At 27.6% G+C, this 15,192-nt stretch overlaps 2 protein-coding genes across 4 annotated transcripts; both read left to right on the top strand.

Annotated features, from left to right (window-relative positions):
- The first annotated feature begins 331 nt into the window (after window positions 1-331).
- Window positions 332-4,701, top strand: LOC137832832 (WAT1-related protein At1g68170). 3 transcript variants are annotated; one of them, XM_068641186.1, is made up of 7 exons: window positions 332-713; window positions 1,314-1,376; window positions 2,406-2,522; window positions 2,612-2,867; window positions 2,969-3,127; window positions 3,772-3,923; window positions 4,217-4,701. In XM_068641186.1, exons 1-7 carry the CDS (start codon window positions 523-525, stop codon window positions 4,485-4,487), a joined length of 1,209 nt encoding a protein of 402 aa, XP_068497287.1. In that variant the 5' UTR covers window positions 332-522; the 3' UTR covers window positions 4,488-4,701. The 3 variants fall into 3 exon arrangements, with proteins under 3 accessions (XP_068497287.1, XP_090159644.1, XP_090159645.1); XM_090303518.1 differs by having other exon boundaries at window positions 468-713; window positions 1,314-1,380; XM_090303519.1 differs by having other exon boundaries at window positions 468-713; window positions 2,381-2,522.
- A 4,453-nt stretch (window positions 4,702-9,154) lies between these two features.
- LOC137832831 (WAT1-related protein At1g68170) lies at window positions 9,155-11,868 on the top strand. Its single transcript, XM_068641185.2, has 7 exons — window positions 9,155-9,710; window positions 9,926-9,988; window positions 10,109-10,225; window positions 10,347-10,596; window positions 10,719-10,877; window positions 11,068-11,219; window positions 11,332-11,868. The coding sequence occupies exons 1-7, from the start codon at window positions 9,517-9,519 to the stop codon at window positions 11,624-11,626; spliced, it is 1,230 nt and encodes a 409-aa protein (XP_068497286.1). The 5' UTR covers window positions 9,155-9,516; the 3' UTR covers window positions 11,627-11,868.
- The last annotated feature ends 3,324 nt before the right edge of the window (window positions 11,869-15,192 follow it).

Here is a 15,192-nt window from a genome sequence, read left to right on the forward strand (position 1 = left end):
TTAGTTCAATAAATTAAAAATTAGCGCAACAAGTTTATTAAATTATAATTAATTAGTACAAGAATTTATTAATTGAAAATAGTATTCTTTATTAAATTAAATAGTCTATTAATTACGTATTGGTTTTTATGCTGCACAGTCCACTTGGGTTGGTGATAGATATCGTGGTCTTGCTGCAAAGTTTGCTTTTAAAGTTTCTAAAACGAGTTTTAACTTTAGAGGACGTCTTTGTTTGTTTTTTTTTATATATATAAGAGTTAATATATCTCTAAAATATTTTTATTATTTACTTTATTTTAATAAAAAAAAGAATGAATTGGTTTTTATGTGTAAGGAAAAACTCATTATGGTGTTGTAAAACACAAATAGAGGAACGTGGGAAACAATTGAGCACCACTTATTTTTGTGGAATCTACTTACACTCACTCTGCCTCTATTATAAATAACACTCCTCTTTTCTCTTATGCATCTCTCTCTTTCTTTCTTTCTTTCACTTTTCTTGGTACTTATCAAGAAACTGTGATGGAGAAGAGGAACGTAGTGCATGCATTGAAACCAGTTCTTCTGCTGGTGATGGTGCAGGTTGCAAATGCTTGGGTCAATGTTCTCTACAAGCTAGCCCTTAACGATGGCATGAACTTGAGTGTCATTGTTGCTTACCGCTATGTTTTTGCAACTCTTTTCATTTCTCCACTTGCTTTTCTTATTGAAAGGTTCTTCTCCTTTCCCTTGTTCTTCCCTCTTCTTCTTTTTTAATTCATCATGTTCTTTCATTTTATTATTGTATATGCAGATTTTAGTTAGCTGTGATTTGCATACATCAAATAGTATCAATAAAACAGGCCATTTATAGATATTGAAAATGATAAAAACGGATAAGAATATTCTTTGTTTCGGTGTTTTAGCTCATGGTTTTTGTTTTTCCAATCAACCCACTTAGGATGCATAGGAGCCAAGAAATTGAATTTGTAGGTAGGACCTTTTCATTTTGATTACTATTTGGGATAAATTAAGAAGCAATACCAATAGTAATAGTGTAATATGGTACCACTAACGTAAAAGTTGAGAAATTGTCAGAGATTTAATGTAAATTAGAGATTAAAACATTTGTAAATCTTATTTAGTGTATATTTTTTTCCATAAAGTTAAGTTAGTGTTAACATAATATAAGAATCATTTCAAATTTATTTTAACGATTATTTGTTGAACTTATCGTATCATTACCATTATCGAACTATTATTGAATCACGTCTTAATAGGATTTGATAAATAATTATAATAAAAAATATGGTGTTTGCTGACGTGATTTGCAGGAAGACGAGAACGAAGATGAGTTGGATGATACTGTTTCAGGCATTTGTATGCGGGTTAATTGGGTAGGTAATGTGTTCTTTATTCATATTATTCCATATATGCTCATCCACGTAGAATCGTAACCATTCTTAACTCTTTCTCTACTTCATTCACTTCGTTTTTCTTTTCTCTTTACATCAACTTTTTGGAAAGGATTCAACCATGCATACTAAAACTCATTTTTTTTCAAAATTATTATATAATTCCAATCATTACATGTCTATAGTTTTAATTAACTTCTATAAATAATAAAAAATCTAATAGCATTCAATCTCTATCTCTTTCTGCAAGCAATTCTTATAATAATCTAAGCCTAATTATTAGAGTGTCTGTCTTAACTGATATTTTTATAACGTTAATTAAGAACTTCAGAAATTATTTTATTTTTAAAACAATAGAACAACATATTCAAAATAAAATTAAAACACATTATTACGCATTTAATAGCTTTTTTTTATTTCTCATGAAGGTAGTGAGTAGTATTTATCAACTATCCTCTCCAATTATCATTTTTAAAGTTCAGGTGGGACCATAAGTAGGAGAAATTTGTAGATTTCCCCAACTTTTAAACCTCGTTTTAGCTTCATTCACCTTCTCAAAAATGGACAATTACTTTACCATCTTAGATAATAACCTATTGGATCATTATGTGTATATATATATATATATATATATATATATATATATATATATATATATATATATATCCACACACTCCTAAATTATACAACTCTGAAATAATTATATGTAATATTACTTTATTTCAAAAAAATTATTTATATTTATTATTATCATTTAAATATAATATTTTATTATTAAAAATAATTATCAAGTTCACGAAAAGGTATGAGTATTAAAATATTATTGTCTTTTTTTTCATTACTTAAGTCTATATCCAATAAATTCCTTTAAAATCAATAGTAATAGGTGAATGTTGAAAATATCCTTATTTTTATTGTCTTCTTAGTTAGTAGTCTTGTATTGTTTGTGATGTACTGTATTTGTGTACCAATTGACGAATATGTAGAATACTTGTGATGATTTATACGCAGAGGAGCATTGCCTCAAAACTTAAACATGGAAGCAATCGCTTTAACTTCAGTAACGTTCACAACTGCCATATCCAATCTCATTCCAGCTCTCACCTTTATCATATCCCTTTCCTTCGGGTAAGAAGCTTTAAGGTTTTAAATTGTAGTTGTTTTAATTTATAATTAAAATAAAAGTTGAATATAATGTGTTTGTTTCCTGTGTTGAGATTGGAGAGATTAAATTTAAGAACAGCAGGAGGGAAGGCCAAGATAATTGGAACAATAACTGGAATCAGTGGAGCAATGGTTCTAACATTCCTTAAAGGCCCAGAAATTGAGATATTGTCGTTCCATATAAACCTTTTTAACAACCCAAACACCAACGTAGTACATCCACACGCTTCTTCTGGCTTTATGACCATGTTCGGTGCTCTCGCGTCTGTCGGAAGCAACGTATCTTATGCACTCTGGCTTATCATTCAGGTCGGTTTCATTTTACGTTTATGTGTCACAATTGTGGTTTGGAGGATTGTTTATATGAACATAGTTTTGATGACTAATGCAGAGTTTTTAGTGTAGTGCAGGCAAAAATGAGTGAAAGATACCCTTCTCCTTATTCAAGCACAGCCTTAATGTCCCTAATGGGGGCACTGCTATCCGTTTCTTATGCATTTTGTGTTGAAAGGGATTTGACTCAGTGGAGATTAGGTTGGAATATCAGACTATTCACAGTAGCTTATGCGGTATGTATGCTACCTTCTTTCTATTCATTATTATACGTATATAGGAACAAAGAGAACGATTAAGTTCATTCTTGGTGGGTCGATTTATCTTTCCTTTCTTCATCTTGAAATGGTCTTTGTGCTCTCCTTTCACTCTTTTATTTTTTGTCTATGTGAAATCCAAACTTGGATAATATCTACAAAAAATTTCCACACTCGTGCTATTAATACTGAATGATGATGTACCTTATTCTCAAAATTTGTACTTATTTATATAATTATCATAGGTAATTTATTATTGGGCCGGATTAGAGTTTTAGATCATCATTAAAAGTGTATTACTTAAGGCTTAACTATTGATTAATCTTGTTACTCTTCTGTTTAGACATAATGAATTTAGTCGTGTCAGTCGGTTCTGATCAGGGTTGAGACTTTCCAACTATGAACCTGAGTGGTACAATATATATATATATATATATATATATATATATATATATATATATATATATTAACACAATTTCTTAGTTGGGAACATATGGGAGGCCACAGATCATTGACTATAATGATCTGTCACTGAATACACTATGATTGACTAATTGAGACCATATACTAAGGTTTTATATGTTAATGATATAAGTGGATGGATATGTGAATTATTGATGTAGGGTATAGTGGTTTCTGGAGTGATGGTGGCTGTGATTTCGTGGTGTGTACGCACGAGAGGTCCATTGTTTGTCTCCATTTTTAGCCCTCTTATGCTTGTGGTTGTGGCCTTTGCTGGATCCACTATTTTGGACGAGAAGCTATACCTTGGAAGGTAACTATATATATATATATATATATATATATATATATATATATATATATATATATATATATATATATATTATTAATGTTTGTCATTGTCTGCTTCATCTTTACAATAATTAATGCTTATGTAATACTCCAATACACACAGAGCCTATTCATTATTCCCTACAAAATGAATTTTACATAGTTATTCAGTTACATATGGTTTACATAGAGTAAGCCTTTTTTTTTGTTGAAATTTGTTGGCACATACATTTGAATGGTTTGGTTTAACTAATTATTTACTTTTGTTGGTTTCAGCATAATTGGATCAGTGATGATTATTTGCGGATTATACATGGTTCTGTGGGGGAAAAGCAAAGAGATGAGGAAGAATGAACGGATTCCATCAGAAAGCACAGACAAATTTGACACAGTTGAAATAATGGTAAAACCTGGAGTAGAAGATAAGAGCAACAATAGCCTGGTGAATGCAGTAAATGGTGTTGGGGATAATGAAGATTCATGGAAAAATGGAGGTGAAAACAATCAGTGTTGCAAGACCAAAGAAGTAATATCTCAGAAGACCTAAACATTCTACAGTCCAAAGGGATTTACTGTAGATAGCTTCCCATTCTTTTCTAATTGCCCCAACATGTTATATGCATTTTTTGTAGAGCTGTAGAAGGTGAGGCTTGGCTAATTAACTTCATTCTATAACTGTTAAAAATCCCACATCAACTTCTATTCTTATCACAATAGCCTTTATATGTTACAGTAATGAAAATGTTTTATTTCAACCTTTATTTGCCTCTTTTTATTATATTATGACCACTTATGATACTTTTTGGAGGTGTGGATTAGTGCCCATGATTTTGATCATTTCCTTATTTTTAATCTTTCGCAACAAATAAAGTATAAGAAGAAGTGTATAAGCAACAACCTCACATGCAATACGTTTTTATTACCTTTTTCTTATCGACAACGATTTTCCACTTACGGTCTGTGTAAACAAATAGATGTTTAAAATATTAAGAAACATTTTTTTATTTGTTGTTTGTTTGTGCTAAACATGGTTCAATGAAAAAAATATTGATTCAGTAATGTTTAGTTTGATGTTAGTCTGGAATCCATAATTCAGATGTAAAAAAATAACAATTATTTAAAATAGTTTGAACTTGATTATAAATGATAAATTCATATTTAACTTCAAATTGCTTTTAGTAGTTCAAATCAGTTATAAATACTCTTTTTCAGTCTAACAAGTTAGGCATGTAATTTTTTCCACGAGATCACGTAAAAAAAAAGAAATATTAAGCTTTTGGGGTTGCATGGAGACAGAAGAAAACGTAAGACTTTTAATAATTACCACCTATGAATGGAAGAATTGAACATGATTACATATATTATCTTTGTTTTCTTCCATGTAAGTGTGAACTGATGAAAGATTAATGTCGAACTCACTCCTCAAATTACTTCTATTATCCTTCGCAGACATCTGCATAAAATTTCTAAATCTTCAGTTTTCGAAGAACTCAAATTCAAGTTGGAAATGAAGAATATGTATTCCCAAGAGAGGGGTGTTAATATTATTAATATTGGGCCTTTATTTTTTCTGTACACTTTTGCTTTTGTATTGGGCCGCATCTCGTTGGACCATTTTTTTTAACTATTTCTTCCTGCACCTCCACCTTCTTCTCTCGCCTCCATAAATTTTTGAATTTTTCTCCTCTGTAATATTCTGGATTTCATATGTGTATGTGTGCAGAGACAATTTTTCACTTTCAATGGTGCAGAAATGTTAATATTCTCATTAAAAACATATACTCATTTTAATAAATTAATATTTTTTTAATTGAAAAATATTATTATATTATTACAAATAGTGTTAAAGGAATGTTATTTACTATTTATAATAATGTCAAAAAATAAAAATAAAATCCTGGAAATATCAAATTTGAGTATTAAATAATAAAATTAAATGTATATGAAAATAATATCTTTAGAAACAAACGCATTTTGAAGGAGAAAGGTAATGACATGGATGAATGCTGAATTCATGCCTTAAATCATACTATATCAATTCAATTCATGCTATTTCTACTCTCTTTTTCACCAAACCCTTGCGTTGTTACTGCAATTATTTCAAAACTATGGAAGATACACATTCATTCATAGTGAACTAACCAAGAATAAAAAAAATATAGTTTAACAATATAATATAATATAATATATATATATATATATAAATTATTTTAGAGTGATGAAACCCATATAAAAAAAATAAAAAAAATTTAACAACATAACAATTTTTAAACAATTACTTAATTAATAAATCCGATCAAAAAATAACTGTCGTCAACCAACTAAAACAAGGAAAGACAGATCACAGAATCTAAGACATCAATAAAAATAAAAACATAATAATATTTATAATGTGTTTTTTACCAATTATGATAAAGAGATGTTATGGATGAGAGACTGGTACAAAGAAATCCAAATTAAAATTATAAATACAGAAGAGATGAAGTAGTAATTTCAACTTTGAACTCTCACCTCTGCATCAACCTCCACTTCATTTTTCTAATAATAAACATGGTGAAAAGATGCTTAAAAAAGTATTTTACAACAAGATTTCATGAATCTGTGTGCTGAAGTGGTGGCATTTAAGTAGCAATAGTTCCATGGCACTGCTATATAAACACTTTAGAATTAATTAAGTATTTCTGTGTGCCTGCACAACTCCTCATTGAGTGTCATCATCACCTATTCAAAAACATGAAAGAAGTTAAATGGATAGTGAGATAAGATTCTCAATTGTGGAGCCTAAGGATTTTGTTTTAACTTTTAATTCTTCTATTCACTTTCACCAGTTACTATTTTATTTTCTTCCTCTCTTTTTAATCTAATACTACTTCTCATTTTCATTTCTCATTTTAGATCTTAATTAAGTAAATTAGAGACAATTAATGTTAATTTTGTTGAAGATGATTTTAGGGTTTTTGACTATGGAGTTATTTTTTTTTTTTTACCAAAATGGGGTCTGTTTAAAAAAAATTACAAATTTAAACAAGTCGTGCCAATTCGGCACGACTTCATATGCACAAATCGTCCCAATTAGACACGATTTTGGCACGACTTTAGTATGACATGACAGAGTCGTGTCTAATTGAGACGATTTGTGCATATGAAGTCGTGCCGAATTGACACGACTTACCTAAATTTATAATTTTTTTTAAACGGACAAAAAAAAACAACTTCATGATGGTCAAAAACCCATGATTTTACTTATCATTTTTCAACTCTTGGTAAAGTTTTTTTCTAAAGTTACCAATAAATAAGTCAAATGTTCCAAATTTGTATTACATCAGGTATATGTTTATAAATTACTTAACCCTTAATACTGCTTTGGGGAAATTCTAATTATCTAAAACTTCAAAAAAATAAGTAAAAGGAAAATCAGTTCCATATACAGAAACTTGCACTAACTTGTGTTTTTTATTCTCTTTTGACTAAAATTCCTTTTTATAACTTTTCAAAATAAATTTTAATAACGAGTTGGAAAAGTAATAAGTTTAATTGATGACTTCATATAATTTGTTTGAACTTCAAAAATATAACTCTTTCAAAATAAATTTTAATAAGGAGTTACTTAAAAAAAAAAGGAATAAGTTTAATTGACTTGATGAAGCGTTTCATAACTTGTTTGAACTTCAAAAATAGTTGTGATATATTTTTTTATAATTTTTAATTTGTGAACAATAATATTAAAAAGCTTCATCTAACCCATAAGGCAAATTGATTTTAAGAAAAAAAAATCATTTTTAAGGCAGTTTAACAACTTTTATTGTAGATTTCGATCACTTATATAATTCACACAGTAATTATTTGCATTAAAAGTTATAATGAAACTCTAATTTTGATTGAAAAGTAACATCAAAATCACCCGAAAGAATAGCATGTAAGCTTTGTATTTAGAAATTAACACCAAAAATATTTAAGTATATACATATAACTTTCGCTCTTGACTTTTAACAACTCTAAATAATAATAAAACATTAAATTAAGAAATTTAATTAAAATAAATTAATTATTGAATAAAAAATTAATAAGAATAGTTATGGAATGGTAGTTTAAATTTGAAAGAGTGTCAACTTTTTAAAGTTCATCTTTTCAGACTCACCTTTATATATTGCAGCACTGTATAAGAAAAAGCTACTTTCAAATTAACTATATATTATTATTCACATGTCTCTTTCAAATTACCTATATATTATTATTCACATATATCTCTATCCGTAAATAAATTTTAAATTATGTACACCTACAAATCTATATTAAGGATATTCAATATTATTATTAATATAAATATTTTTATTAACAATATTAATAATATTAATTATAATATATGTATATAATATGAATAATTATAAAATTATAATTAATATTTATAAATAAAAATAATTATTATTATAACTAATAGATAGGTATACTATTAACATTATAAAACTATAAATAATATTATTATTAATAATATTAATGATATTAATGGTATTAATGATATTAATGATATTAATGATAGTATTAATGATTTATAATATTTAATAGTATTATTATCTATACTTATATATAAAGGGGATTTTCATCTTTAACTACTCTTTTGGTGTTTATCAATTTTATCTTAGACATTTCAGTCATCTCATTACTTTTTTAAGTATTTAATAAATAACTAATTATTCTTATAATTAATTGAAAATTATTTTTCTTTTTTATTTTTAAAATTAATATTCTATCATTTTGTAAAAAGTAGTTACCAATTTTAAATTGGATGTGGAGTAGTTTATTAAATATTTTGTACACGTGGAACAATTTTTTACTCCATATCTTCATCTCACTTAACATTCTTTTTTTTTTATCAGCAAAGAATGAAATTAAATTAAGAGGAATACAAAAGGGGTATTCCAACCCTTTTACATAAACCAAACCACATTAAGAATCTCCAAAAATAAAAAGATAAACAAATATTCCAGAAGCAATAGATAGATAATGTTTGTTGCATAAGTTAGACATCATAGCACAGTTCACCTAACATTCTCTTATTGACATAAACTTAAATTCTAGTCTCATCCATTACAGTTATTTCTAACATTAATTACAATTATAATTATAATAATATATATAATGATTATCAATAATAATCATCATAAATAATTAGGTAATGCTGAGTTATCCTTGTAGTGAGACTTGATGTTGCAAATTGACTAATTCGTGGTGCTTCCTTGATCTGTGTGAACTGTGGTATCTGACATACATACAAACAGCATTAACACATCACTGCAAAATTAAAGATTAATTTGACTTCCTGATGTCCCAAACTTGAACTCTATGAAACCACCATGAAAAGCACTTCAATGCTTCCTTAAATTTGGAGATCTCTGTTTTCCACCTACCATTATTTTTTATATAAACAACCCATGGTTTACCTTCTACTTCCACATCACCATAAATAACTCCATATCACTCACTAGGTTCTTTAATTGCAGACCCTTTTGCAGCAGTTACCTGTGATGATCACGTAGACATATACACATTTCAAGTGTAAGTACAACACTGTGTGAGCAATGAGAGATATAGGGAAAGTAGTACATGGGTTGAAACCAGCCCTTCTAATGTTGATGGTGCAGATTGCATTTGCTTCAGTCAACGTGCTCTACAAGTTTGCCTTAAACGATGGAATGAGTGTGAGCGTAATTACTGCCTACCGTCTCATGTTTGCAGCAGCTTCTACTGTTCCTCTTGCTCTTATTTTTGAAAGGTCCATCTACATCCCTAGCCCCACAACCTAGTTATTGCATGTTTATGTCTTTCTCAATCTTTACTTGACATGATTAAAATTTAGTTTATAAAATCCAATTTAACATTCAATAGTTTATCATCAGCTTCCTATGTTTATGTACTTTCCACTAGACTACTGTGTCCAATGTTTCTTTTAACTTGGTTAAAACTGTTTTCCTTTTTTATTATTTGCAGGAAAAACATACCAACACTGACTTGGAGGGTGATTTTAAAGGCATTTTTCTGTGGCCTATTCGGGTAAGTTTACATAAACTCATCACCCTCAATTTCGCACCTTGTTTAATTGTACAGCAAACAAAATATGGTATCATTCGAATATTATTTATTTTCTCACATGATCATGCAATAACATGACAGGGGAAGTCTATTCCAAAACCTTTATTTCGAGTCCTTGAAATTGATATCAGCAACATTTGGTTCTGCTGTTTATAATCTCATTCCTGCAGTCACTTTTATCTTGGCAGTAACTTGCGGGTACGTATTCATAATACACCAGTAACTCCAACCACTATACTTTTCAACAAATTAAGCTATCCAATGTCCGTACTACACATGACAGATAAATTAACTTGTTGTTGTTGTTGAATTTCCTTAGTTTTGAAAAATTAAATTTCCAAAGGGCATCAGGTAAGGCTAAGGTGTTGGGAACAATAACAGGAGTTGGCGGGGCAATGATGCTGACATTTCTCAAAGGTGTAGAAATCAACATTTGGACCTCCCACATTAACCTTTTGCATAAAAAGGGTACCAGGGGAACACAGAATGATGACTCTGGAAGTAAAGTGCTAGGAGTCTTTTGTGGTTTTGGAAGCTGCTTCTGTTTTGCATTATGGCTCATTGTTCAGGTTAGCTTAAGTATCAATTACCAACCACTTAAATTCTTCACTACATAATAGAAACTAATTTGTTTTATTAGTGGCAGAGTGTTGTGGTTATAATTGATTATTATATACATATGATACTTCAGGCTCAGATGAGTAAAGAGTTCCCAGGCCATCACTCAAGCACAGCTTTGATGTCAGTAATGGGGGCAATTCAAGCCACTATTTATGCCCTGTGTGTTGAGAAGGATTGGAGCCAATGGAGGTTGGGTTGGAGCATTAGGCTTCTAACTGCAGCATATTCGGTATGCTAAATATTAATCTGACTCTGATAAAAAGAAAGAAATTTTGTGTCAGCTTACTTAAGATAATGACAATAATGACAAGTAGTAATTAATCAGTGTATGTATTGGTTATGTGAACTAATAATGCATATAACTTAATATATGGTTGATAAAAGGAGACACCTTACGTGAATTGGTGGTGTTTTTGCAGGGAATTGTTTGCTCTGGAATAATGGTTGTTGTGATTGCATGGTGTGTAAGGATGAGAGGTCCAATGTATGCATCTGTTTTCAATCCTCTTTTGCTAGTGCTTGTGGCCATTGCTGGTTCCTTGATGTTGGATGAGAAGCTGTACATAGGAAGGTATGTACCAAATATTGCACCTCAATTAATACGCCATAATGAGCATTAACTTTAGTTTATGATCCGGGGTCCACTCACACACTGATGAATTAACTTTTTGAAACATGTTTAGTGTGATGGGAGCAGTGCTAATTGTGATGGGATTGTACATGGTGCTGTGGGGTAAGAGCAAAGAAATGAAAAGAGTGAGTCACTTAGAAACTACTCCAGAACTAGAAGAAATTGAGGTTCATGATCAAAGTAGGTGCAGCAACGACAAGTACACCTGTAGTGAGAGCAATAGTGTTGGGAAGGATGATGATAATGCTTCAAAAAGCGAAGATGAAGGACAAGACAAGGAAAATAATGGAAAACAAGATATGGGTAGCTCCAATGGAAGTGTAGAAGGCCTAAAAGGTAGAACTTAGAATATAGAATGACAGAGGGTACATAGTTGGATGCAAAGCAAACCCATCTTTTCCATTTCTGCCACCAATTCAAAAGGGAAAGATTTGATAGTTTAGCCACACAGATCAGAGATCCAACTTTACTCCTAACAATTTCTAATAATTTCGATCTAAGCAAATGTTTATTCTCCTCCTAATAATATCCAAATGTAAAGTACAATTTAACATGCAAAATTTCAATGGATGAAGTACAATTTCAATGCCATGCAAAATTACATTTTAACACAGTTTGTTGTTATGAGTGAACGCAGACATTGAAAATTTTTGGGACGCTTTGTTGTTATTAGAGGTGATTTTTGGGTCTTTTTCTTTCTTCTTCTAGGCCCACCTCGATTGGAATGACAGGAGAAATATATAAACAAATATTTATTTTATTTTATTTGTTTTAATTTTTCATTAATTTAAAATATAAAAAAATTAAATAACTTATATTTGCCTTCATCACTTAAGGAAAAAGACAAATTTATATAGATTTATTTTTTCAAAAAACATTACCATAGTAAGTTAGAATTATTATTTTTAATTCAAAATATATTAGGATTAAGAACAATTCACAAGAATTCGTGTTTGGGGATTTAAAAAGTCACACTCAGAAGAAGTTGTAGGTCCAGCTGAATTCAAAGGAAGTTGAATGAAGTTTGATTTTTTTTTAACGGATAAGGTTTAATAGACCATCTAATCAGATTGTCTAGTATTTAGACAAACAGTAATAAAATAAATAATAAAAATATAAAGACACAATAAATTATAGTGGTTTATTTAAATTTTAGTTTTATTGAATTAACTGCTCAAGAGAGTTTCATTAATTAACACATTTAGTTATAACGAGTATTTTTTATCTTTTGAGATTACCACGAGTATTCATATATGTCATTTGTACAAAATAGTATTAAATCATTCAAATTACAAATAAAATATTGAAACTAAATTTTGTTATGCAACTAATAAATTTTATTAATCTATCAATTATGAACACATGTTGTTATGTTTAAAGAATTTACTATGTATTGTTATTGGACAAAATATTGTTAGAACATTCAAAATACAAAATAAATCATTTTATTTAAATATCATGAGTGGTCAATTTATATTTTCTTTTAATGATTTTGAAATACTTTTTTAACTACATGTAATTTAGTAAAATCCGTTGAACTGTAAATTAGATAATAAAAAATTAATTTATTTTTTATATTAGTCAATTTAATGTGTTCTCGAATTCAATCAACTAAAAAAAATTATTAAATAAAAATTAATTTAAAAAAAATTATTAAATAAAAATTAATTTTAAATAAAAATAATTATTAATTATTATATTAATTAAATTAAATATTATTTTATAGACTACAAAATTATTGATATATAAAGTAATTTTTATTATTAATAAAAATTTATAAGCTAATTTCTAAATTTATATTTAATTAGTTATCAAAATTTTAACTAACACTTAACTTAAATTTTAAAGTTGCACTAAAATCTTGATAGTTAATTGGATATTTAAAAATCAATTTATAAGTTTTTATTAATAATAAAAACATAAAAAAATATTCTATAATATCTAATTTAATTAATATAGTTACTAATTATTTTTTATCTCTAGAACTAGTTTATATTTAATAATTTCTAGTGTTTTTGCAAAACCTTTTATTATACTGATTATTTAAAATTATAATATAGAAAAATAAGTTGTGCATAATTTTTAATTAATAAATTAAAAAACTAATTTTGAATAATTTTAATTGATTTTTCAATTATATAAAATAAATATTTTATGACTAATTATCTCTCCATTTTAATTCATATTTATTCTTATTAAAAAAATTAAAGTATTTTATGAAACATTGAAAAATATTCAAATAATTTTTTTGTAGTTTAAGAAAAGCTTGACTCAAATAATTCAATGAATAAATTTAAATCAACTAAGAAAACTTAATTATATATTCATCTAATCATATATAGGAACTTTATTCTTCCAATTGTCATATCAAAACTTTTATACATCAACAAAAGTAGGTCGAATCTATCACTAATAATTTGATTTAAAGCAAATAAAATAAGATATAGGACAACAAAAGAAATTTGAATAGAAAAAAAGGGAGAAAGTACATCCATTAGTGTAATATGTAAGAAAAAATTAAGATAAATAAAAAAATTATATTCTTTCTAAATTTTTCTTTTCTTTCTCTTCCGACCAAAACACAAAGGTACCATATCCTTTTATCATCCTTAACTTTTGAGGACCATCTATTTTACTTTCCTTTGCATGTTGCTGAGAGTTGACACAAACTTATTTTGTGCTGCTTTAAAACTATTTTTACAAAGAATAATGTTACATGCCTAGTTGGCAATACAATTTAATTTATGAACAAAAAATAGTATATGACTTCAGAAAAACAAGATAATATTCCAAATTCAGTTTGGCACACCCAAAAACTTATAGGATTATTATAATTTTTTTAATCTTTAACTTTAATTAATTAATTTACTGCTGAAAATAGAAAATATTAATAAAATAATTAATGTAGTAAAAAAATATTTCAAATAAATATAGTTACATTTCATTTCGGTATCATGTGTTTATTATTTTATATAAGTGAAATAGTTCCATCTTATTTACTTTCATAATTTGGTTTAATTTTAATAATATTATGAATAAGACTCATCTATTATTATTTTTTCAATAATATATTCTATATACACTTATTTTTTTCATAATATATTTTAAATTAAGTGTTGGAGATCCACATCGACTAGAGATTAGAGTTTTTCCTTGTATATAAGTGGGTGTAAACCTCAACTCTATGAACCGGTTTAATGGGGTTGAGTTAGGCTTAAAGTCTACTCTGTAATGACTCTGTAATATTAAGTGTTGAAAGACTAATAAGAAAATAGATTTTATATACTGGAACAAAAGTACTTTTAAAATTTTATAAAGACTGAAAAAGAAGAAATTAAAAAAAAAACATGTTTTTGCGGTTAGTTTGCATAAGTTTATGCAGTTTTTATTTTTTTTCTTTTATTAAATACTTATACTTTATTTTTATTTTTAAATTTAATTATAATAGAAAAAAAAAATGTTACTGTTGAAGGTTGTGGTACCGAAATACAACTTTTCTAAAATAAATCCTAATCAAAATCATTTTAGACTGACATAATTTTAAACTTAATATCAAAATTTACCACTTACACATTAACATAATAAAAATTATGTTACATTAATACGATTTTTTTACATTAAAATTATTTCATATTTAATCGTTTTTTTTTTTTTAAATAGACTCACTTCTTGAATAAAAGACGGGCAAAATTGTCCCCACTTTAGTAAAAAAACCTAAAAACTAACTTGTGTATACTCTAATTTAATTTATAAAAATGCAATAATAATCGTTGGTTAAAATGTAGCGATTTTAACAAAAATATATATACTGGTACAAAAATAAGTGCTAATATTATAATTGTGAATTTTAGGTTTAATGATTGATAATTTATTAGTGGGTATTTTAGAAACGGTAATGGTCCATTGGTAGCAT

The sequence above is a fragment of the Phaseolus vulgaris genome, chromosome 6 (genome assembly GCF_051622355.1).
Source record: "Phaseolus vulgaris cultivar YP4 chromosome 6, ASM5162235v1, whole genome shotgun sequence".
Lineage (NCBI taxonomy): Eukaryota > Viridiplantae > Streptophyta > Magnoliopsida > Fabales > Fabaceae > Phaseolus > Phaseolus vulgaris.

Bases quoted from the DNA above. Each gene is read 5' to 3' on its own strand.
- LOC137832832 (XM_068641186.1), top strand. From the start codon at position 523: ATGGAGAAGAGGAACGTAGTGCATGCATTGAAACCAGTTCTTCTGCTG. The intron at 714-1,313 runs GTTCTTCTCCTT...CGTGATTTGCAG, and splicing joins CTTGCTTTTCTTATTGAAAG to GAAGACGAGAACGAAGATGA. The intron at 3,128-3,771 runs GTATGTATGCTA...TTATTGATGTAG, and splicing joins TATTCACAGTAGCTTATGCG to GGTATAGTGGTTTCTGGAGT.
- LOC137832831 (XM_068641185.2), top strand. From the start codon at position 9,517: ATGAGAGATATAGGGAAAGTAGTACATGGGTTGAAACCAGCCCTTCTA. The intron at 9,989-10,108 runs GTAAGTTTACAT...ATAACATGACAG, and splicing joins TTTTTCTGTGGCCTATTCGG to GGGAAGTCTATTCCAAAACC. The intron at 11,220-11,331 runs GTATGTACCAAA...AAACATGTTTAG, and splicing joins GAGAAGCTGTACATAGGAAG to TGTGATGGGAGCAGTGCTAA.